General features: G+C 44.3%; 2 protein-coding genes across 2 annotated transcripts in view; one reads left to right on the top strand and one right to left on the bottom strand.

The window, feature by feature from the left end:
• The window catches only part of DGKE (diacylglycerol kinase epsilon), a 29,641-nt gene extending 26,137 nt beyond the window's left edge, over nucleotides 1-3,504 (bottom strand). Inside the window, exons 1-2 of the mRNA XM_083490107.1 lie at nucleotides 3,400-3,504; nucleotides 978-2,190 (exon numbers count right to left, since the gene is read on the bottom strand). Of these exons, the coding sequence (XP_083346233.1) occupies nucleotides 978-1,438 (461 nt within the window). The 5' untranslated portion in view covers nucleotides 1,439-2,190; nucleotides 3,400-3,504. The remainder of the gene's footprint in view (nucleotides 1-977; nucleotides 2,191-3,399) is intronic.
• Nucleotides 3,505-6,796: 3,292 nt separating this feature from the next.
• On the top strand, nucleotides 6,797-13,292 carry LOC310700644 (uncharacterized protein C17orf67). The gene is made up of 4 exons (XM_083490623.1): nucleotides 6,797-6,936; nucleotides 8,177-8,277; nucleotides 10,892-11,012; nucleotides 11,131-13,292. The coding sequence occupies exons 1-3, from the start codon at nucleotides 6,888-6,890 to the stop codon at nucleotides 11,006-11,008; spliced, it is 267 nt and encodes an 88-aa protein (XP_083346749.1). The 5' UTR covers nucleotides 6,797-6,887; the 3' UTR covers nucleotides 11,009-11,012; nucleotides 11,131-13,292.
• The last annotated feature ends 7,501 nt before the right edge of the window (nucleotides 13,293-20,793 follow it).

The raw sequence follows: 20,793 nt of genomic DNA, 5'->3' as shown, positions 1-20,793 counted from the left end.
TTCTGATGACTCACCTCCACAGGGAAGCATTCTGCCACCACCGTGTCTCATAACTGTGACCCTTTTGTGGTGTAGTAGTTACCGTATTTTTCGCCCTATAGGACGCACTGGCCCATAGGACGCACCTAGCTTTTTGGGGGGGAAATCAAGGAAAAAAATTTTATTTCCCCCCCAGGTTTGCGCAGCCATCCCCAAGCTAGAAGAGGGAGATGGAGCGCTCCGTCTCCCTCTTCTGCCTTCAGGGACAGCCTCTCTAGCCTCCGTGGGGCAGCAGCTTGCCCCGCCGTCCCCCGAGCTTGTGGGGCTGGCGGGGGGGGGGAGAAGTAAGCTTGCTTCTCTCCCCCCCCCGCCAGCCTTCAGTTCAGGTCGGAGAATAGCGGGGTGGTGGTGCTCCGCCTCCCCACGATCCCCCGAGCTTGTGGGGCTGGCGGGGGGGGGGGAGAAGTAAGCTTGCTTCTCCCCCCCCCCGCCAGCCTCCAGATCAGGTCGGGGAATAGCGGGGTGACGGCGCTCCGCCTCCCCGCTATCCCCCGAGCTTGCGGGCTGCAGGCTGCTGCCCGCAAGCTTTGCGAGCCGGCGGGACCTCCCGCCGGGCTTGCAAGGCTTGTGGATAGCTTCCTGAAGCCTGGAGAGCGAGAGGGGTCGGTGCGCACCGACCCCTCTTGCTCTTCAGGCTTCAGGGAAAGCCTGCATTCGCCCCATAGGACGCACACACATTTCCCCTTCATTTTTGGAGGGGAAAAAGTGCATCCTATAGGGCGAAAAATACGGTAAGTGTTTGACTAGGATTGGGAGACCAGGGTTAAAATCCCCACTCAGCAATGAAGCTCACCTTTGGGCCATCACCATCTCTCATCCTAACCTACCTCACAGGGCTGTTGCAAGGATAAATTCAGAAGGGGGAGAAGAGCATACGCCACTTTATGAGTACCTGGGCTACAAATGTAATAATAAATAAATTGTACTCCCAGCATTACCTGTAATCACACAGCTTGGGCTGGGTACCGCATTGCTGTTTGCACACGACACAGTAGCTGCACAGAGGGACGTTGCCACGGATCCACTGGTGTACCATAGAGGTCCTGAAGCCGCTTTCACCCCTCATTATTATTTCCTTGCAGAGGAAACGCCGGTCAGCCTTCTTCAGGCACTCTTCATCGACACACAGCCCACAGCAGTTGCAGAAAGCTCCCTGAAGGATGTGCAGAGAGCAGATGCAGCAATAGGTGGGCTGGCTGAAGAGATCTGTGTCCTGCCAATTGTGCTTGCTCTTACGGAAAATGTCCTGCATCAGTTCCTGCCTCCGAGATCGCCGAAAGCTGCACCACAAGGTGATCAGTACGGGAACCATCACCGAGCACAGAGTCCAGAAGGCCAGACTCCATTCTTGAAACGGTCTTGGAGAGAATATGGAGCTGTTCCTTTCAGCCCCTTCCATCCTTAATTGATTTAGTATCAATCTCTAGGTGTCAAATTAAACCTGACACAAGGGAGCATGTTTTGATCATGTAGGTCCCAACATAGATTTGCTCATGTTCATTTCAGAAGTTTTCCCTAATCTGCCATCATTAACCACATTGCCTGTTCCTTCCTCATTAGACCTTACTGGACAAAGCCTCACTTTTTCCTTTTATTTGTGGCTCCCCTAAAGAAAGGCTTAAACATCTGTGTCTTGAAATCAAATATCCACTTGTCTTAAAATACCTGACAAAGCAGAAGACTTAGTTTTACGCAATTCCAATGCTACATATATTTCTCGTGCTATTAAATAGTTCACCACAACTTGTTTTTCTCCTATCAATGTACCCTTACAACATCACACCATCATGACAACAGTGACTGCTTTCTTGCTATAGCTCACCTGTCCTTTGTTATAGCAGAAACCCAACACTAAGCCGATGCACAGAAGCAAATGCCAACTCCAAAAACAGAGTCAAGCACTTTCACCTTCCATGCTATAAACAACAGCACCTCGTTTCTCTCCTTGTTATGGCTATGACTACCTTGCTTCTTGCTCTACACGCATACAAGAACAAGAACAATCAATTTACCCCTTAACACCCACCCACACCCAGGGTGCAACACAGGTGGTTCCCCGCCCCTTTTAATGCTAGGCTTGTGCCTTTTGGGCCAACTTTAGTCCATGAGGGCAGGACAGCAGAAGGGTGCAGTAGCTCCGGATTAAGTCATCTGAAATTAAAAACAACAACCTGAGTTAGCCTGAGGGTTGAGGGGGCGGGCAGCAGATGCTTCATATTCCTGCATTGCAGGGGGCTGACTAGACAACCCTTGGGCTCATCTCTGCAATTCTACGATTCCACAAAAGCAGTGGCTGCTCACTCAGTTGTGGTACCTTCTTCTACCCTTAATAATGATGATAATAATTTTATTCTTTGTACCCCCACCCATCTCACTGGGTTGCCCCAGCCACTCTGGGCGGCTTCTGACGTTTATAATAACCGGAAATGAAACGTTACATAACCTAGGTTCAGATAGGTAGCCGTGTTGGTTTGACGCAGTCAAAATAAAAATAAAAAAATAAAAAATTGTCCAGTAGCACCTTATACAGTGGTACCTCTGGTTACGTACTTAATTAGTTCCGGAGGTCGTTCTTAACCTAAAACTGTTCTTAACCTGAGGTACCACTTTAGCTAATGGGGCCTCCCGCTGCCGCCGCTGAGCGATTTCTGTTCTCATCCTGAAGAAAAGTTCTTAACCCAAGGTACTATTTCTGGGTTGGCAGAGTCTGTAACCTGAAGCGTATGTAACCCGAGGTACCACTGTAAACCAACTAAGCTTGTCTTGGTTTAAGCTTTTGTATGCATGCACACTTCTTCAGATACCAACCTGCCAACCTTCATGTACAAAAGCGCACCTCACTCGGCTTTCATTTCCTAGGCCTATTGCTTGGCTTTTCCTTTTCATATACACTGGTACCTTAGGTTAAGTACTTAATTTGTTCCGGAGGTCTGTTCTTAACCTGAAACTATTCTTAACCTGAAGACCACTTTAGCTAATGGGGCCTCTTGCTACTGCCGCACCGGCAACACACGATTTCTGTTCTCATCCTGAAGCAAAGTTCTTAACCTGAAACACGATTTCTGGGTTAGCGGAGTCTGTAACCTGAAGCGTCTGTAACCTGAAGCGTCTGTAACCTGAGGTACCACTGTATATAGTATATAATAGTAACGAACCGCCGCCCCCCCCCCAACACACTGTGAGGCTGCGAAATCCCTTCATAAACCTGGGGCGGCCACCTGTCCCTCCTACAAATTCACCGCCCCATGACATTTCCAGGCAGAAGCAGCAGCGAACAGCCCTGGCAGTTCTGATGCTGCTGCTGCTGGTGGTCCCCCCCCCCCAGTCCCCTCAGCCCCCCCGACCCCCCCGGTCTCTCACCGACAGCTCGACGGGACCCTCTGGAGAGGCAGCCAGGCAAGGGATGAGCGCCGGAAGCGGAAGAGCTCTCTGAGCGGGAGAGGGGCGGGGTCAGGAGGAGGAGGAGGAGGAACGGCGGGCCAGGAAGCTGCTGATGCGGGGTTGCTAGGAAACGGCCGCCCGGCCGCCGGCCCACGTGACGAGGGGGGAGAGGTCGAACAAGCGATGCTGATGAAAGGGACGGGCGAAGGGAAGGAGGAAGGGAGCTGATCACCTGCCGCCCCGCTCTGCGTCACTGACTCCCCTCCCGCCTGTGCTTTGGACTGTACTTTCTCTTGACTATAATTTGCTTTTTGAAAACGTCAGCCTTTCCCAAAAGACACGGGTGTTCTATACCCTCCAACGTGTCTCCGATGAAAATAGGGACACCCTGTTCCAAAACAACAACAACAACAACAACAAACAACAACGTAATAATAATGATAGTAATAATTTTTCTTGTTTATATCCTGCCCATCTGGCTTTCCCAATAGATAGACACCATCATGCATTTTCCTTGTACACTGAAGAGGTTGTCTCCTTTTCACCCTGAACTTTGACAATGGACACATACTGTATATAGGATTTAACTTATTCTCTTGTCTGTAATTTGCTTAAAACTGCTTTATACAGTGTTTTAAAATTGCTGTAACCCACCCTGGGGTCTTGGTAAAGAATGGGGAAGAAAATAAAATAATACATACCCTTCAACATTTCTCCAGTGAAAGTGCGGTTTCCTCGTCTGTTGTTGTTGTTGTTGCTTGTAGTAGTAGCAGTAGTATTTATACCCCACCGATCTGACTGGGTTGCCCCAGCCACTTTGGATGGCTTCCAAAATATATAAAAACATAATAAAACATTAAGCGTTAAAAAAACTCCCCTATCCAGGGCTGCCGTCAGATGTCTTCTAAAGATTGTAGTCAGTGGCGTAGCGTGGGGGCTGCAGGGGGGACCGGCCGCACCGGGCGCAACATCTGGGGTTAGGGTTAGGGGGCACAAATCCACAGGTTAGGGGGCGCAAATCCACGGGTTAGGGGGCGCAAATTACTTGCCTTGCCCCGGGCGCTGACAACCCACGCTACGCCACTGATTGTAGTTACTTATCTCCTTGGCTCAGGTGTCACACATAACTCCATATCCTCCAACATTTCTCCGATGAAAATAGGGTCATCCTAAAGAAAAGTGGGACATTCCTTGTTCAAATCAGAAACCGGGATGGCTTCTGTAATCTGGGACTGTCCTTGGAAAATAGGGACACTTGAAGGGTCTGGTGCTCCCCACCTTGTAATTCAAACATAAAGTGAAGCTAAAAGACCAATATCAACAGTGCTATCAGGAGGGGTTTTCCCTCCCTAATTATATCACAACCACAATCCATTTGTTGCAGGATTAAAGTCTTAAAGTGTTGTACCCAATGAAGACCTACCCAAAGTAGTCCCACTGAAATTAACAGATTCAATTAGTCATGCATGTAAATTCAAGTGGGTTTACTGAGCGGAGCTAGCCTCAGATATAACACAGAGGGATTTATTACAGAGAAAGTGGATTGGCAGATTGCAATCCCGCTAGAGGGAGCTAAATTGAAAGAAGATGAGGAAGAAATGGAATACTTGTCTGAGATGTGCTGTTTGTGTGCTGAGCTTGAGAAGCTGCATTCAAAGGCTGATGCCTAAACCCATTTGCCCAACTGCATGGTATAAGTTGTATTTCCAACTGGCTAAGTAAATAGAATCACAGCCCAGCTTCTTCCTGAGCCTTTAATAGAGGTTTGATAATGCAGAAGTGAATGGGTAATACTTTAAACGGCATAGAGCCAAATGCAATTGCCAGTTCATTTTTCAAATCAAATTGCTGTTGCAGCTACAGATTCCAAGTTCAGAAGCTGGCAGCCCTAGACTGCACATGGAACAAAAGTGGATCTTGGTAAGTTCAGTAGGATGGTGTTGTCTTGAAACACCACCAGAAGCGAGTCAATAGAATGCAGTTTCCCCACCCTGTCTCCCCTCTGCCAGCCCTTCAAGGCCCACAATAAGATTTCCTGGATGATATAGGCTCTGGATCGAAAACCATCACAGCCATCTTCCCGCATCAACTCCAGAAGATGATGACAAAAATGAATTTTTATTTCAATATGGTCCATTGCTAATTGGCGCAATGTTTGTTTTTCATACACACCCTCCCCTGCCCTCCGTGCCTGTTGGGTGAGGAAAGTGCCACACTTTAATGACATTAGGGCAAAGAGTAAGTTGAACTGAATATAACGGGGAGAAAGGAGAATTCGGCACGGTGTAGGAATTTCCAGTAGCGAGCCCTGGTTGTTAATTTTATAACCACCCCTACACCAACAGGTCCTATGACAGGTTACAACAGTTTAACTTACCCAGATGGGCAGGGTATAAATAAATAAATAAATAAATAATAATAATAATAATAATAATAATAATAATAGTTGTTGTTGCTATTGTTATTGTTATTATTAAAATTCAGTACTAAAAACAGTTAAAACAAACTGCAGCCATGGGAATAGGATGAGTCCTGAAAACACAGGTTTCAGGTGCCAAAGTGAAGGTACAAGATACATCTTTGTAGCAAGGGAATTCCACAACTTAGGGCCGTCTGGCCTGTTTCAGAGTCTAACTCAGATGTCAGCAAACTTTTTCAGCAGGGGGCCGGTCCATTGTCCCTCAGACCTTGAAAAAAATAATGAACAAATTCCTATACCCCACAAATAACCCAGAGATGCATTTTAAATAAAAGGACACATTCTACTCATGTAAAAACACCAGGCAGGCCCCACAAATAACCCAAAGATACATTTTAAATAAAAGGACACATTCTACTCATGTAAAAACACCAGGCAGGCCCCACAAATAACCCAGAGATGCATTTTAAATAAAAGGACACATTCCACTCATGTAAAAACATGTTGATTCCTGGACCATCCGCGGGCCAGATTTAGAAGGCAATTGGGCTGGATCTAGCCTCCGGGCCTTAAGTTTGCCTACCCATGGTCTAACTCTTCTTCTTTGGAAACAATTGATCATAATGATTCTGGTGTAGACAGTGTGTTTGCCTGAGCTAGCTTCCTTCTCTATAATCACACACAAACACTTCAGGCAATACATCTTGGCGCACAGCACCTTTCGGACACCCTCCTCCTTGTTTACTTCTGCCTTTTTGGTGCTCCTCTCCATGTCTTGTTTTGTTTTTTTAAAAAGTGTTGAAACGCTGCAAAGAAGGCCTGCCTGTTTCTTTTCCCAAGGAATAGATTAGCCCCCCCAAGAATGTCAAAAGCTCACAATAGCCATATTCAAAACCCAGGACCAGATGTCCTCAAACTCATACTCTTAAGTCATAGTAGTCAAAGAATAAACAAACATCTGTGACTGACGTAGCTGCCTCAAGTAGGCTAATACCTCCGTCGGGGTAATTCATTTTCGAGGAGCAGACTAAGAAGCAGCAGAATCAAAATGAAGACAGCTTTTGTTATTGTTTTGACCCTTCTAACCATTTTTGTAGGTAGGTATTATTAGCAATGGGGGTGGAAGGGAATATGTACTATTCTGTCGGGAGCTCTAGACAGCAAACTGGCTTGTTGTATTTTGCTACTGAAATTTTCTCCACGATTCTGGCTGTGCTTCCTACTGTGGTGTTACACTGCAGCCTTTTAATTTTGACAGCTTGACAACCGGGCTAGTGTGGAAGATAATCTATAGAGATCAATATCAGCCCTATTCCTGCGCATGTTTACTTAGCAGTAAGCCCCGCTGAATTCAACGGAGCTTATTTTCCCAGCAAGTGTTTTTAGGATTGCAGTCTGAAAGAGATCCATCCTGTGGATATTAGAGTCAGAGATCAGTAAACAAACTGCTAGCTGCTGTTCTCTTAAACACACTTCCTACTAGGGTTTATGTACTTGTTCTGGGTAAATATGCTTAAGATCTCACTGTGCTGCTACAGTCCTATGCATCCTTACCTGGGAGTGATTGCCTTTGAATTCAGCGCACTTAACTTCGACAAAACGTTGCACAGGGTCCTTTAAAGTTGTAAACCTGTTTTTTTTAAATTGCCAGTATTTTACTGCAGCTCTTGCTCAGTGATCCATGCTGTTTCTTTGCCTAGATAAGGCTCTCAGAGCAATCAATCAATCAATAAAATAAATGCCTTTATCTTGCATAGCAGCCCTTTAGACGATGAAGTGCAATATTAACCAGGATGTTCTCCTGCACATACTGTGTTCAAATGAATGAGGGCTGTTCAGAGCACGCCTTCCATTCATTTCAATGGGGCTTGCATGCACACACGCACACGCACACAGATGCACACCCCAGTGGATTGTACCCAATGGAAAAAGAGTAAATCTGATCACAAGTAGACGGTGCCGTTATACTTTCCTAATTTTGTGAAGAGATGTGGTTCTATGTAGGTTTTGTTTACTTTAACCTATCCAACTTATAAACAAGCCCTAGTTTATTATTAAAAATGGTTTCAGATTCCACTCATGCCTCCTGGAATGTAATATCCTCCTGAGAAGGCACTGTAATGAAAGAACACTTTGTGTATTGTAATATATATATATATATATATATATATATATATGTGTGTGTGTGTGTGTGTGTGTGTGTGTGTGTGAGAGAGAGAGAGAGAGAGAGAGAGAGAGAGAGAGATACACGCACACATCTATAATATAAGCCTTCCAAACACTTTAGCCTGTACCTGAAAACTTAACTATTCTTGTCCATTTCGCTTTTTTAAAAAGATGCCTCGCCAATACTACCAGAAAAACAAGCCAAGCAGCTTTTGAGAACCCGTCGCGAAGACAGACCAAGAAAAGCTGGATTCCCTGATGAACCAATGAGGGTGATTTTAATATTTCACTTAAGTAAAACAGATGCTTTTGGGTTGTTTGTTTTTGCTGGCTTATCTTTAAATGCGACAGATTCTAAGCAAACCATTAAAATCAGCACAAAGCTTCTATTGTTAAGCGTTTGAACATTTCCCCCCCAAAATAAACTCAAGCGGATCATTTCTATGATGGCATGATTGAATGTACCTCTGTGTTCTATCTGTGAGACTCCTCGCCACTGCTCCCCAGGTCTGAGAATCAATAACTGTACACACCTGCTTCTCCATTCTAACAAAATGGCTCAGTTTTTAGTTAAGAAAGCTGTATTTCATCTGCAGGAAGGGGGCATCAATCAAGCAATGCTTTAATTATTCTGTGCATTAATGTACAAAGTGAAGGATAGAAGAGTATGCACGACAAATCCTCTTTTTTAAAAAACAACAATGACCCACTATAATATTAAGCCTGTAATTCTATATTTACATTACTGATCATTTTTAGGAAATTAATAAAAGAGACCAGGATCCCCCCCCCAAGTGGCCTTCCATTTTAGTCTCATATATTCCATATGCCTGTCATTTATTCATCGGTAAAGGTAAAGGGACCCCTGCCCATTAGGTCCAGTCGTGACCGACTCTGAGGTTGCGGCGCTCATCTCACTTTATTGGCTGAGGGAGCCGGTGTACAGCTTCCAGGTCATGTGGCCAGCATGACTAAGCCACTTCTTGCGAACCAGAGCAGCGCACGGAAATGCCGTTTACCTTCCCACTGGAGCGGTACCTATTTATCTACTTGTACTTTGACGTGCTTTCGAACTGCTAGGTTGGCAGGAGCAGGGACTGAACAACGGGAGCTCACCCCGTCGTGGGGATTCGAACCGCTGACCTTCTGATCGGCAAGTCCTAGGCTCTGTGGTTTAACCCACAGCGCCACCTGCGTCCCTAATTCATCTTTACAGACCTTCAACTACCATTCACGCACAGGAGGGACTTTGGTCTTATACCATTGGCTACAAACTGTTGTGAAGCGAGGCCGCATTACACCACCATGTTCTTTTTTCACGTTGTCTCTGATTTGCGCGCAAACCAAGCAACTTGTACAAGAGAACATTGTCTTAAATGCAAAGCAGACATGGAGGCGCAATCATGCAGGGGACCTCTGCCTTAATGGACGTCTAGGTGTCTCTGCTCAGTGTTTTAAAATGTGCTGTATTTATTTACTGATACTTAAAAACAAACAAACCTGATTAGGTCTAGATGCTTTCTTCTTTGTTTATTTCTTATTATTTAATTATTGATAGTTTTTTAAAATTAATAAATTTTAAATCATACTACTTATAACTATGATACGAATGATATGATATGATATGATATGATATGATATGATATGGAGATACATACAGAGAGAAAATTGATAGAAGAGAGACAGAATAGAGTGGTTTTTTCAGGATGTGATGCTAAGAAAGATGGGAGCTGTCCCATGTGGGAGCTGGGAAGATGTGGATCACTGTTTGTGAACGGAAGATTAAGATAGAAGGTTGACCGAATATACATTTTTGTTTGTGGGTGAGTGTTTTTCTTCTTTCTTCTTTGTCTTTACTCTCTTTTTCCCTTTATTATTATTTTGTTCTCTTTAGATAGCAGCTTAGTTTGGTTTTTATTGTATTATACGTTGAAAACCTTTAATAAAATTGAGTTTAATAAAACAGATTCAGGTAGGTAGCCGTGTTGGTCTGACGCAGTCAAAATAAATTAAATAATTGTCCAGTAGCACCTTAGAGACCAACTAAGTTTGTTCTGGGTATAAGCTTTCGTGTGCATGAACACTTCTTCAGATACACTGAAACAGAAGTCACCAGACCCTTACAGTTTATATAGTGGGAGGGTGGGGTGGGGTGTTTCTCAGAAGGGTAGTAGCAGAAATGTGCAAATGTGTAGGTTCCTGGAGAGAAGATTGGGGCCGTTTTGCTCTTCCTCCAGTTCTGCTGCTCTATTGTGAGCTAAGCTATGGTTTGGCTTAGCGTTTGTCTCACTACACATGAACGGTGAGGGATAAGTCATAGAACAAACCTACAGCTTGTTGTTTGCCTGAAGTGAGATAAACCACAAGCCTGAGTTCAGACATAGCACTAAGCCATGGCTTAGTACAGTGGTACCTCAGGTTACAGACGCTTTAGGTTACAGACGCTTCAGGTTACAGACTCCGCTAACCCAGAAATAGTACCTCGGGTTAAGAACTTTGCTCTGGGAACAGAAATCGCTTGGTAGCGGCACGGCGGCAGCAGGAGGCCCCATTAGCTAAAGCGGTGCTTTAGGTTAAGAACAGTTTCAGGTTAAGAACGGACCTCCAGAACAAATTAAGTTCTTAACCCGAGGTACCACTGTACATAGTAGCAGCAGGGCAAAAGGAAGAGCAGAGCAGCTGTGATCTCTCCGGGAACCTGCATGTTAACTCATTCGTGCTAAACCATAGTTTGGCTTAGCATTACGTGCAAACTGGGTCACTGAGTTTGCTGTTAGCATATACTATGGGTAAAGCAACAGTCACTCTAAGGTGGTTCAGTACATCCAACCAACAGACTCAGTGGCCCATCTCTGAGTGGCTTTAAAAAATACTTTCCTTTAATAGGAATACCTGCTTTACCTCCAGCAACTGGAACAGAGATCTGAAGAACAATTCTTTGAGCACTGGCTGAATCCACACTGCCTCCCTCATTGTAACAGGAATATAGTTCACCCGGTGTAAAAGAGTCAGCTCCTTTCTAAATGACGGCAAGCCTTCTTTTCATTTTTAACTATTTCGTTCGGGGCAGAAACCTCATTTTGCAATGCAGTGTTGTGATAACATTTCCCAATATTTCTTCCCAGATCATCCTTCTGTGTGTGGGAAAAGGAACCGTCAACGTTAAATGAGACAAGATTCACCTAGTACTGTCTATGCCAGTAGAACATCCAAGGCTTGGGTGTTTTTGGAGACTAATCTGCGGTCCTAGCTACTTAGCTGAGCTTTCTTGGTCACGACGATAAGCGCTTCATTTTGATGAAAAAGCACAGGCATACAATTGTGCAATCTCCCAGGCCTCCGTCTCTCTCTGAAACATGGAATCGTGATTTCTAGTTTAGAAAGCGGTAGGTTCCTTAGACATTCCTAAGAATTCTGTTGCTATTCTTGTTCTTCAAATGCAGCCACATGAAGTGGTTTAAGTCAGCATCTGTGCATCTGTTTTTAAGTCAACAACCTCAATGGCCAAGGACCATAGCTGTCAACCTTCCCTTTTTTTGCGGGAAATTCCCTTATTCCAGCGCCGTTTCCCGCTGCTTCCCGCTGCTATCCCGGATTGTTAGATATCCCGTAGACTGTCCCCGGGACAGGTGAGGCTGCTGATCCCTTATTTTTGAGGCTGCTGTTCCCTTATTTTCAAATCTGAAAGTTGACAGCTATGCCAAGGACTTCCTGTGCCCTGGCATAGTTTCCTTCAACTGCAATGCTTTGCCCATTGACTTGGGAGCAAAGTTCCTTTGAACTGAGCATTCCTGGATTGCTCGGTTGGTTAGAGTGTGTGGTGCTGATAATGCCAATATGATCGAAAATTTGATCCCCATATGAGACAGCTGTTTGGACTAGATGATCCTCAGGGTCTTTTCCAAATCTACAGTTCTGATTTTATGCATGGAACTAGCCTGCATCCTTCTCCCATCTCTGCTCATTCTTTACCAATTATAATGTATAATGTGATCTGATGCCTGATTTGGAACTGAATCCTACCCAGTTTAATAAAATGTCCTCCCAGAGAAGATGGAGATCTTAATGATTTTACTGCCTCTCTAGCAAGACCAGATGCAAAAGAAGGCAGGACCCCTGTACCCTTACTAGTTGCATAGAAGCGGGGATTTCAGAAGGTGTAGCTTGTTAACGGAAAAACCCGAGGGCTCCCTTGGACAAAAACAAAGACACCAACCAGGATTATTTGGAGCAAAACAGCAGCCTGTAGGCTTGGCCTTATTGATCTGTTGCAACAGGGTGTTCCCCTCACCTGCAGGAGAGAGGATGGACCCAGAAAAATGGCATGCAAGGCCTTATAAAGACTTTTAAAATTTCCACCCTGTAGATCAAGCCCACCCCCAGAAACATCATACATACATCACAGAAGGGGTGTAACCTAAGACCCCTCAGATACATCACACCTACATCACAGAAAAGGCAGTCTAAAACAGAAATTTTAATATATATTTTTTTCCTCCTGCCCTTGTTTATCTCCTGTCTGGCAGGTTACTTGATTGGATTTCCTGGGGAGCCTGGCCAGTCTTTTGTAATGATAAATACTTAGTTCCTGGGCCATGTCACAGGCTCACACCCTATTCAAACACAGACATACCCTTAAGACAGGATTTGTGAAGGAAAACACAATGGGGAGGCTTTTCCATTTTGACCTTGCAGAGAAAAGATTTGGTCAGTTTAGGAATCAAAATGGTTCCAGGTTGGCCTTCCTGTGCTGATCTATGTATGTGCTTGGTTGGTACACTTATGAACATTACCATATATCTAAGACTTCAAAATTCCTATCACAAACTTAAATGGCAAGCAGACCCACTGAAATCACCTCTTCTTCTGCACAACTAGTAATGGTGCAGAAGCCCTGTCCATTTTTTCACCTTGCTGCCCTCCCCCTTCCTTCTTTTCCACTACTTCTATTTATTTGTTCCCCTCAGTTTCTCTTTTTTCTGATCTTAAGTTCCGTTTCTCCGCACTTCCGCAGCAATGTGCATATTTTTGTTTAAAAATCCCCATGAAGATTTGTCGTCTCATTGCAAACTTCTCCTAATGCACACATATTTGAATGCAGTTTTGACTGATCTACACTTCTCTTTGAATGCCATTTCCTCCAGTACAATGTGTTTTTGTGCACATCATTTGGTCCTTCATTATTGTGGAGAAGTGCACATTTTGAAGGGTTTTGTCTCGTGTATCAGTTGGGCAGTACAAATAGGGGTAGTTTCTAATTAAAACAGCTTGTGTCCTCAGAGACATCCTTTCATATTTCCTCCAAGTTTGAGGAATACGTAGCTGCAATTTTGTTCCAAATGTCAGAAACTTCCACTTTAGGGTAGAAAAGGAAATTGGAAGCTTTCACTAATAAGTAGCCACGGGGGCAAATAACGTAGCGGATTTGGAAGATGAGCTGAATGACAGTAGTTTTGCTAATTACTTTGTAATTAAATGCAACCATTTGCTCGGCATTAGCATTCTGTTAATTGCCTCATATAAAACCTGCTTCAAACAAAGCTTGTTTTCATTATTTTGGTGTTTCTTCATTGAATCTGATGATGAGTGTGGGTAGAAATTTTCACTAGGCGGTGACTTGTTACTCTATAAATGTGGCTGTAATAGCTGCTTGCAGATCTGCCGCTCCCCATTCCCACCCTCCTTCAACAGTCCAACGGGGGAGTTGTTTCGCCAGATCACGAGTCTAAAATATAGCGTGCAGTGAACCAGGTGTGAAAGTACAATGTGTGGCATTCGTACAGAGCCCCTGGTCATCTCATAGACTATTGACCCATACACCACTAGCCCGCTGCCACCAACCAGGTCCTCCCCGGTAAATCACTTAGTCTCAGTCAAATTGCCAGATGATTGCAAGGCATGCTTTGCTCCTTGCTTACATCTTGTATCAATGGTGGTTTTCCCATGGGAGTCAGCAGTGGCGTAGCGTGGGTTGTCAGCACCCAGGGCAAGGCAAGTAATTTGCGCCCCCTAACCCGTGGATTTTAGCAGGGGGCAGAGAGCTGTGAGTGCGAGTGCCCCCCAGATGTTGCGCCCGGTGCGGCCGGCCCCCCTGCACCCCCCACGCTACGGCACTGGGAGTGAGGAGTTCTTATCTGCTATACAGTGACAATTTGTAGATGAATCTGCTTTAGTTCAGTAACTAAGAGGTGCAAAAAAACTCCCCAGGAATACTTTACGGGTATATACAAGGATGTGTTGAAGTGTGACCTGCCCCAAAATGAAAGTGAAGTAGAAGTGGTTCTGGGGCTGACGTAGCTTTTTTTTGGGGGGGGGGGTGCGCACAGGGGCAGTTGCCCTGGGTGCAAAATTCTTAGGGGGGGCATAATTTCAACACCCGGTGCTGCCTCAGTACAACCGTGCACTTCTGTTGCTGAGCTCTGTTGAAAATGGATCATAATCATAATTATAATCATAATTTATTTGTACCCCTGCCATCTAACTGGGTTGCCCCAGCCACTCTGGGTGGCTCCCAGCATATATAAAAACAAAGTAAAACCTTAAACCTTAAAAAGCTTCCCTATACAGGGAATAGGGTTGCATCTAATGATTTTTTTTTTGGTATATTATTTTCACCAATACATGCACCTGTGTGCAGATTTTACCCCCAATATATGCCTCTGTGCATTCATTGCTTGCTTGGAGAATTAATTAAAATAAATTGAATTAATGAATTTAATTAATTAATTAATTAATTCTGAAGGATGGCCACTCTTCAGTTTGCATTGCATTTCAGAAAAGGCAAATTAGGCAAGTTTGCCTTGAGATGAAAACTACCGTAAGTTGAATTTCTCCCACATCCCTAGTCCAGAACAGGGCTGGCCCAAGACAATCTGGCACCTGAGGCCCCCATTACCCTGTCAGGGAAGAAGGGTTGAGTGAAGATCTACATCAGGAACAAGGAGGGAACAAATATCGACATCCAATCTGCTGTGCCTACGGTTGACTCCCCTTGCCTCATAGGTGGACTGGCCCTGGTCTAAAGTCCTGCCTGATCCTGTTTGTTGATTGACTATCGGTACTGAAGGCCTGAGGATGGGGACAAGAAGCTTGGACAAGGCTGGATGACATCTTTGCATGTTCCACTCTTGGTTTATTAGCAGGAAGTTGGCAAATGCCTTGTTGACAGAGGGGTGATCCTAGCTACCTTAATGGAGTATAGCTGCTCCTGGAAAAAAAACCACATATATTGGAACAACTTTTGGTTTATGGCTAATGGCTCTTTCCTAAGGAAATGTCTGCTGGCCAATTCAAGGCACTTTGGAATGCAACTGATTTTCCTAAATCCATTTCATTTAGAATTTAGGTGCTGAAACTGCTTTGGCCACCTAACTGTATGGAAACCGAAACCAAAACTGAATTTGTTAAATTCTATGAAATTGTTAAAATTGTTAAACTGTAGGAAAACTGAAAATGGGATGCGGTGGCACTGTGGGTTAAACCACAGAGCCTAGGACTTGCCGCTCAGAAGGTCGGCGGTTCGAATCCCCGTGACGGGGTGAGCTCCCATTGCTCAGTCCCTGCTCCTGCCCACCTAGCAGTTCAAAAGCACGTCAAAGTGCAAGGAGATAAATAGGTACCGCTCCTGCGGGAAGGTAAACGGCGTTTCCGTATGCTGCTCTGGTTTGCCAGAAGCAGCTTAGTCATGCTGGCCACATGACCAGGAAGCTGTCTGCGGACAAACGCCGGCTCCCTCAGCCTATAGAGCGAGATGAGCGTGCAACCCCAGAGTCATCAGCGACTGGACCTCACGGTCAGGGGTACCTTTACCTTTACCTAGGAAAACCAAAACATTATGACAAAAAACCCAAAGTTCTTTATCGTGTGAGAACATGGTATACCAAGGATCACTTCTTACCACATGTACCTTCCTAGACCCTGAGATTTTTCTCTGAGCTCCTTTGAGATGACCTTTTTTGTTATTGCACCCCCAATTATAGAGTGCCCTTCTCAGAGGACCCACTTTGCACTTACTTACAGTGGTACCTCAGGTTACATACACTTCAGGTTACAGACTCCGCTAACCCAGAAATAGTACCTCGCGTTAAGAACTTTGCTTCAGGATGAGAACAGAAATCGTGCTCCAGTGGCGCAGCAGCAGCGGGAGGCCCCATTAGCTAAAGTGGTGCTTCAGGTTAAGGACAGTTTCAGGTTAAGGACAGACCTCTGGAATGAATTAAGTTCTTAACCTGAGGTACCACTGTACTTATTTATTACCTGCCCTTCACCCTGAACTTCCAGGGTGGGTTACAACTTTAAAACATAATACTGAAAACTGTTTTAAATAACTTAAAATCACCAAAGCAAGGTGGGTCCTAAAAACATACATCTCAAGTGTCAAAAGCAAAGGGGAAAGAGATGCATCTTCAGCATTCATTGGAAGGTGGAGAATGAAGATGATAGATGCGCCTCTGTGGGGAGGGAGATCCATAGCTTAGGGGCTGCCACCGAGAAGGCCCTGTCCTGGGTCCCCACTCACTTCACCCCAGCCAATATATCCAGTGGTACCTTGGTTCTCAAATTTAATCCGTTCTGGAAGTCGTTCCAAAACCGAAGCATTCCGAAACCAAGGCACACTTTCCCATTGAAAGTAATGCAAAATGGATTAATCCATTCCAGACTTTTAAAAACATCCCCCAAAACAGCAATTTAACATGAATTTTACTATTTAACGAGACCACTGATCCATAAAATGAAAGCAATAAACAATGTACTGCAGTCACACAATCAGTCATTCAACCAGTAGCTGAACTGGGTTCCACACAGTCACAAAAACACAAAATAAATAGCAAAAACAGACAGCATAACACTCAAAATGGAAGTGTGGCACTCAAATAAGAAACAAAACACTCAAAATGGAAGCGTAACAATCGGAACGGAAGTGTGGCACTCAAAACAGAGCACATTCGGCTTCCGAAAAAAGTTCGCAAACTGGAACACTTACTTCCAGGTTTGCAGTGTTTGGGTTCCAAGTTGTTTGAGTACCAAGGCGTTTGAGAACCAAGGTACCACTGTACAGTGCTACCTCAGGTTAAGAACCAATTTGTTCTGAAGGTCTGTTCTTAACCTAAAACTGTTCTAAACCTGAGGTACCACTTTAGCTAATGGGGCCTCCTGCTGCTGCCGTGCCACCGGAGCACAATTTCTGTTCTCATCTTGAGGTAAAGTTCTTAACCTGAAGGTGCTATTTCTGGGTTAACGGAGTCTGTCACCTGAAGCGTCTGTAACCCGAGGTAAAACTGTATATCTATATCTATCTATATCTATATCTATATCTATATCTATATCTATATCTATATCTATATCTATATCTATATCTATATATATATCTATAATCTATCTATCTATCTATTATCTATCATCTATCATCTATCATCTATCATCTATCTATCTATCTATCTATCATCTATCTATCATCTATCATCTATCATCTATCATCTATCATCTATCATCTATCATCTATCATCTATCATCTATCTATATCTATCATCTATCTATCTATCTATCTATCTATCTATCTATCTATCTATCTATCATCTATCTATCTATCTATTATCTATCTATCTATCTATCTATCTATCTATCTATCTATCTATCATCTATCATCTCTTGGGCCTTGAAAATATTGTTGTAGCCAGGACTGACCCACCCATGACTATCTCAGGTGCTCTGATCTGGCTAGCTCAGGTTGTGGCAGGTAAGATGTTGCTGCATTGCATCGGCCATGTTGGCTGGAGCTGATGGGAATTGTAGTTCAACAACATCTGGAGGAAGGGATCCCCTTGACCACCCCTGGCCTAGGCAATCTAGGAATTGCCTCTTCTATTAATGTTTAGAAAAAAAATTCTGGCCCATGCTAGCATTAGCTTAGCTATTACATTACGTATTCTATATCTTAAAGCCACATAACTTTCCATTATTCTCCATGTGAATATCTTGCTCGAAGCTGTACCCGTGAAGGCGGGTTTCAATAAAGTTTCTCAGAAAACAGTTAGAATATTAGAATGCAGTTACCATAAGAATATCTAATACTAGAGGCATTGGTATGTATTTCAAAGACTTGGGGCACAAATTTGCACCTGCTATTTTATAGGTATAGATGCAAATTTAGGCTGAAGTTTCCAAGAAGGGAAAGCAAACTGGCTTATTCTGAGCTATGTGGTGGCGCCAGGATTTTCTTGGTTCAGTAGTACAGGGTATGTTGTGGATTGGGTCCTCTGCTCCCCACCCCCCGCCAAGTCATTGGCAAGAGTTATGTACAATATCAAAACTAAAAGAAGTACGTAGCTCTGGGCCACTTAAGATGGAAAATGGGTGGGTTCTCACCAGCATTCACTCTTTAGCCTGCCCAGTTCCCCTGTAAACAGTTTTAATAAATTAAAAGGGGTGGCAGGGGAATCAGATCTGGGATTTGGTGCATGAGATAAGAACTTCTAGAATGTTTAACTTGTATCGTTTAAATCTTTGTGTGTTCACAAACCAGCAAACCACTTCACTGGAACTGGAAATCTTTGAAAGCTAGCTGTCCACTAGATGTCACTGTTCCTGCATGTAAATTATATAAACTTTTTGGCTCAAATGATAAAAGTCTTAATTGTAGGTGTCTCATGGCTATAATGTAGCGCTTTCCCCATACAATGAGGAAAAACAGATTCATTATAACCTATCCATATATATATATATATATATATATATATATATATATATATATATGGAAAAGATGTATCGTTATTTTGTTTAATAATCCAGGAATAGTTTGGCATATTGATCCAGTGATCTTATATAAACCATCGAGTTGTTAACAGTTACCTCTTCCTATAAGTAGTTTCGTTTTGTATAATTTTCACCATAAGTAAACTTTAGTTTACAAAGCCTGAGTAGAAACATGGGCACTTGCTCAGTAAACAATTGCTCTGAGATATATTTACACACATTGGTTGGAATGTGAGCCTGGCATCAAGAACTATCTTTACATCTTGTTGCCATATTCAGCTCCACACACAGCTACTTATTCAATCTGCAAAAGCAAAAGCCTTGACCATCAAAACCAATAGTTCATTTCATTCGCTGCTATCCCTATTTTTTGGGTACCTTGCTTGGTCCCCCGCTCCAGTGGGAAGGTAAAGGGCGTTTCCGTGCGCTGCTCTGGTTCGCCAGGAGCGGCTTAGTCATGCTGGCCACATGACCCAGATGCTGTACACCGGCTCCCTCAGCCAATAAAGCGAGATGAGCACCCCAACCCCAGAGTCGGCCATGACTGGACCTAATGGTCAGGGGTGCCTTTACCCTTTCCCTTTAAGCCTGATTAAAACTTCCCCCTAGTTTGTATTTTGGTGAGATGGGGGCGTGTGTTTTAAAACTTTTGCTAGAGTGTGCAGACATGCAGTTGAACATTTCACATTTCAAACCCCCCACCCATATCTATCTATATCTATCTATCTATCTATCTATCTATCTATCTATCTATCTAGCTATCATCTAGCTATCTATCTATCTATCTATCATCTATCTATCTATCGTTTCAGTGGTAGATCACCTGCTTTGCAAACTGGATGTTCCAGCATTTCTAAGGAGGCCTGGAGACGACTTCCAGCAGAAACTCTGCAGCCGCTGCCAGTAGACATTACTGAACTAGATGAGCCAATGTTTTGATATGATATGTTATTTGTATTCCCACAGCAGCAATGAGCTCAAAGCAGCTTGCAATGATAACAGCAGCATTTAAAATTAGCAAACACTTTGCTTCCTATAATCATATAACATAAGGCAAAAGCAAACAAGACGGCGACTGTCCCCCAGCCTTTCATGGAGAAAAGCTAAGTAGATTGGCTACTGGGTGACTGGGTGACACTGGTGTTATGGGATGGTGTCCCCCACTTTCCTTAAAAGCAGAAAGCTGCTTCAGGGGGTGTAGGGTGCAGTTCTGTCTATGCCCTCCACAGCAGGGGAGCAGGTGGAGTTGTGGTCTAAAGCACTGAGCCTCTTGGACTTGCTGATTTTAAAGTCGGCGGTTAGAATCTGCACGATGAGGTGAGCTCCCATTGCTCTGTCCCAGCTTCTGCCAACCTAGAAGTTCCAAAGCACACCAGTGCAAGTAGATAAATAGGTACCACTGCGGCAGGAAGGTAAGCGCCATTTCTGTGCGCTCTGGTTTCCGTCACTGTTTTCTGTTGCACCAGAAGCGGTTTAGTCATGCTGGCCACATAACCCGGAAAGCTGTATGTGGACAAACGGCAGCTCCCTTGGCCTGAAAGCGAGATGAGCGCCGCAACCCCATAGTTGCCTTTCACTAGACTTAACTGTTCAGGGGCCCTTTACCTTTTTACCCTTTTTTATCCCCTCCTCCTGCATAGTCTGCCGGGGGGGGGGAGGCTTCAGACCATCTCCCCCCCCCTTTTGCTGGAGGGGTGAGGAACATTTGCAGCCTGAGGACAACGATTCTTTCTGGGCAACTTTTGGGGGGCTAGTGGTGGCAGGGGTGCCAACTTGAATAAAATATTGGGGTGAAAGGTAAACCCTGCCCTGCATAATCAATCACATGAAATAACACATACACACACCATTTGAAAGACAGTGCCCACCAGCCGGGAGCCCCCCTCAAATATTTAATGGGGGGTCTGAAGGGACCTTGGCCCCCAGGAGTTGGCTCCTATGAGGGGTGGGCAGGGCCAGAGGCAAAGTGTGCAGAAGAAGAAGAGTTTGGATTTGATATTCCACTTTATCTCAAAGCAGCTAACATTCTCCTTTCC

Source organism: Podarcis liolepis, assembly GCF_965112155.1.
Source record: "Podarcis liolepis genome assembly, chromosome: 2".
Taxonomy (NCBI): Eukaryota; Metazoa; Chordata; class Lepidosauria; order Squamata; family Lacertidae; genus Podarcis; species Podarcis liolepis.
This window is presented reverse-complemented; position numbering and strand designations above follow the sequence as displayed.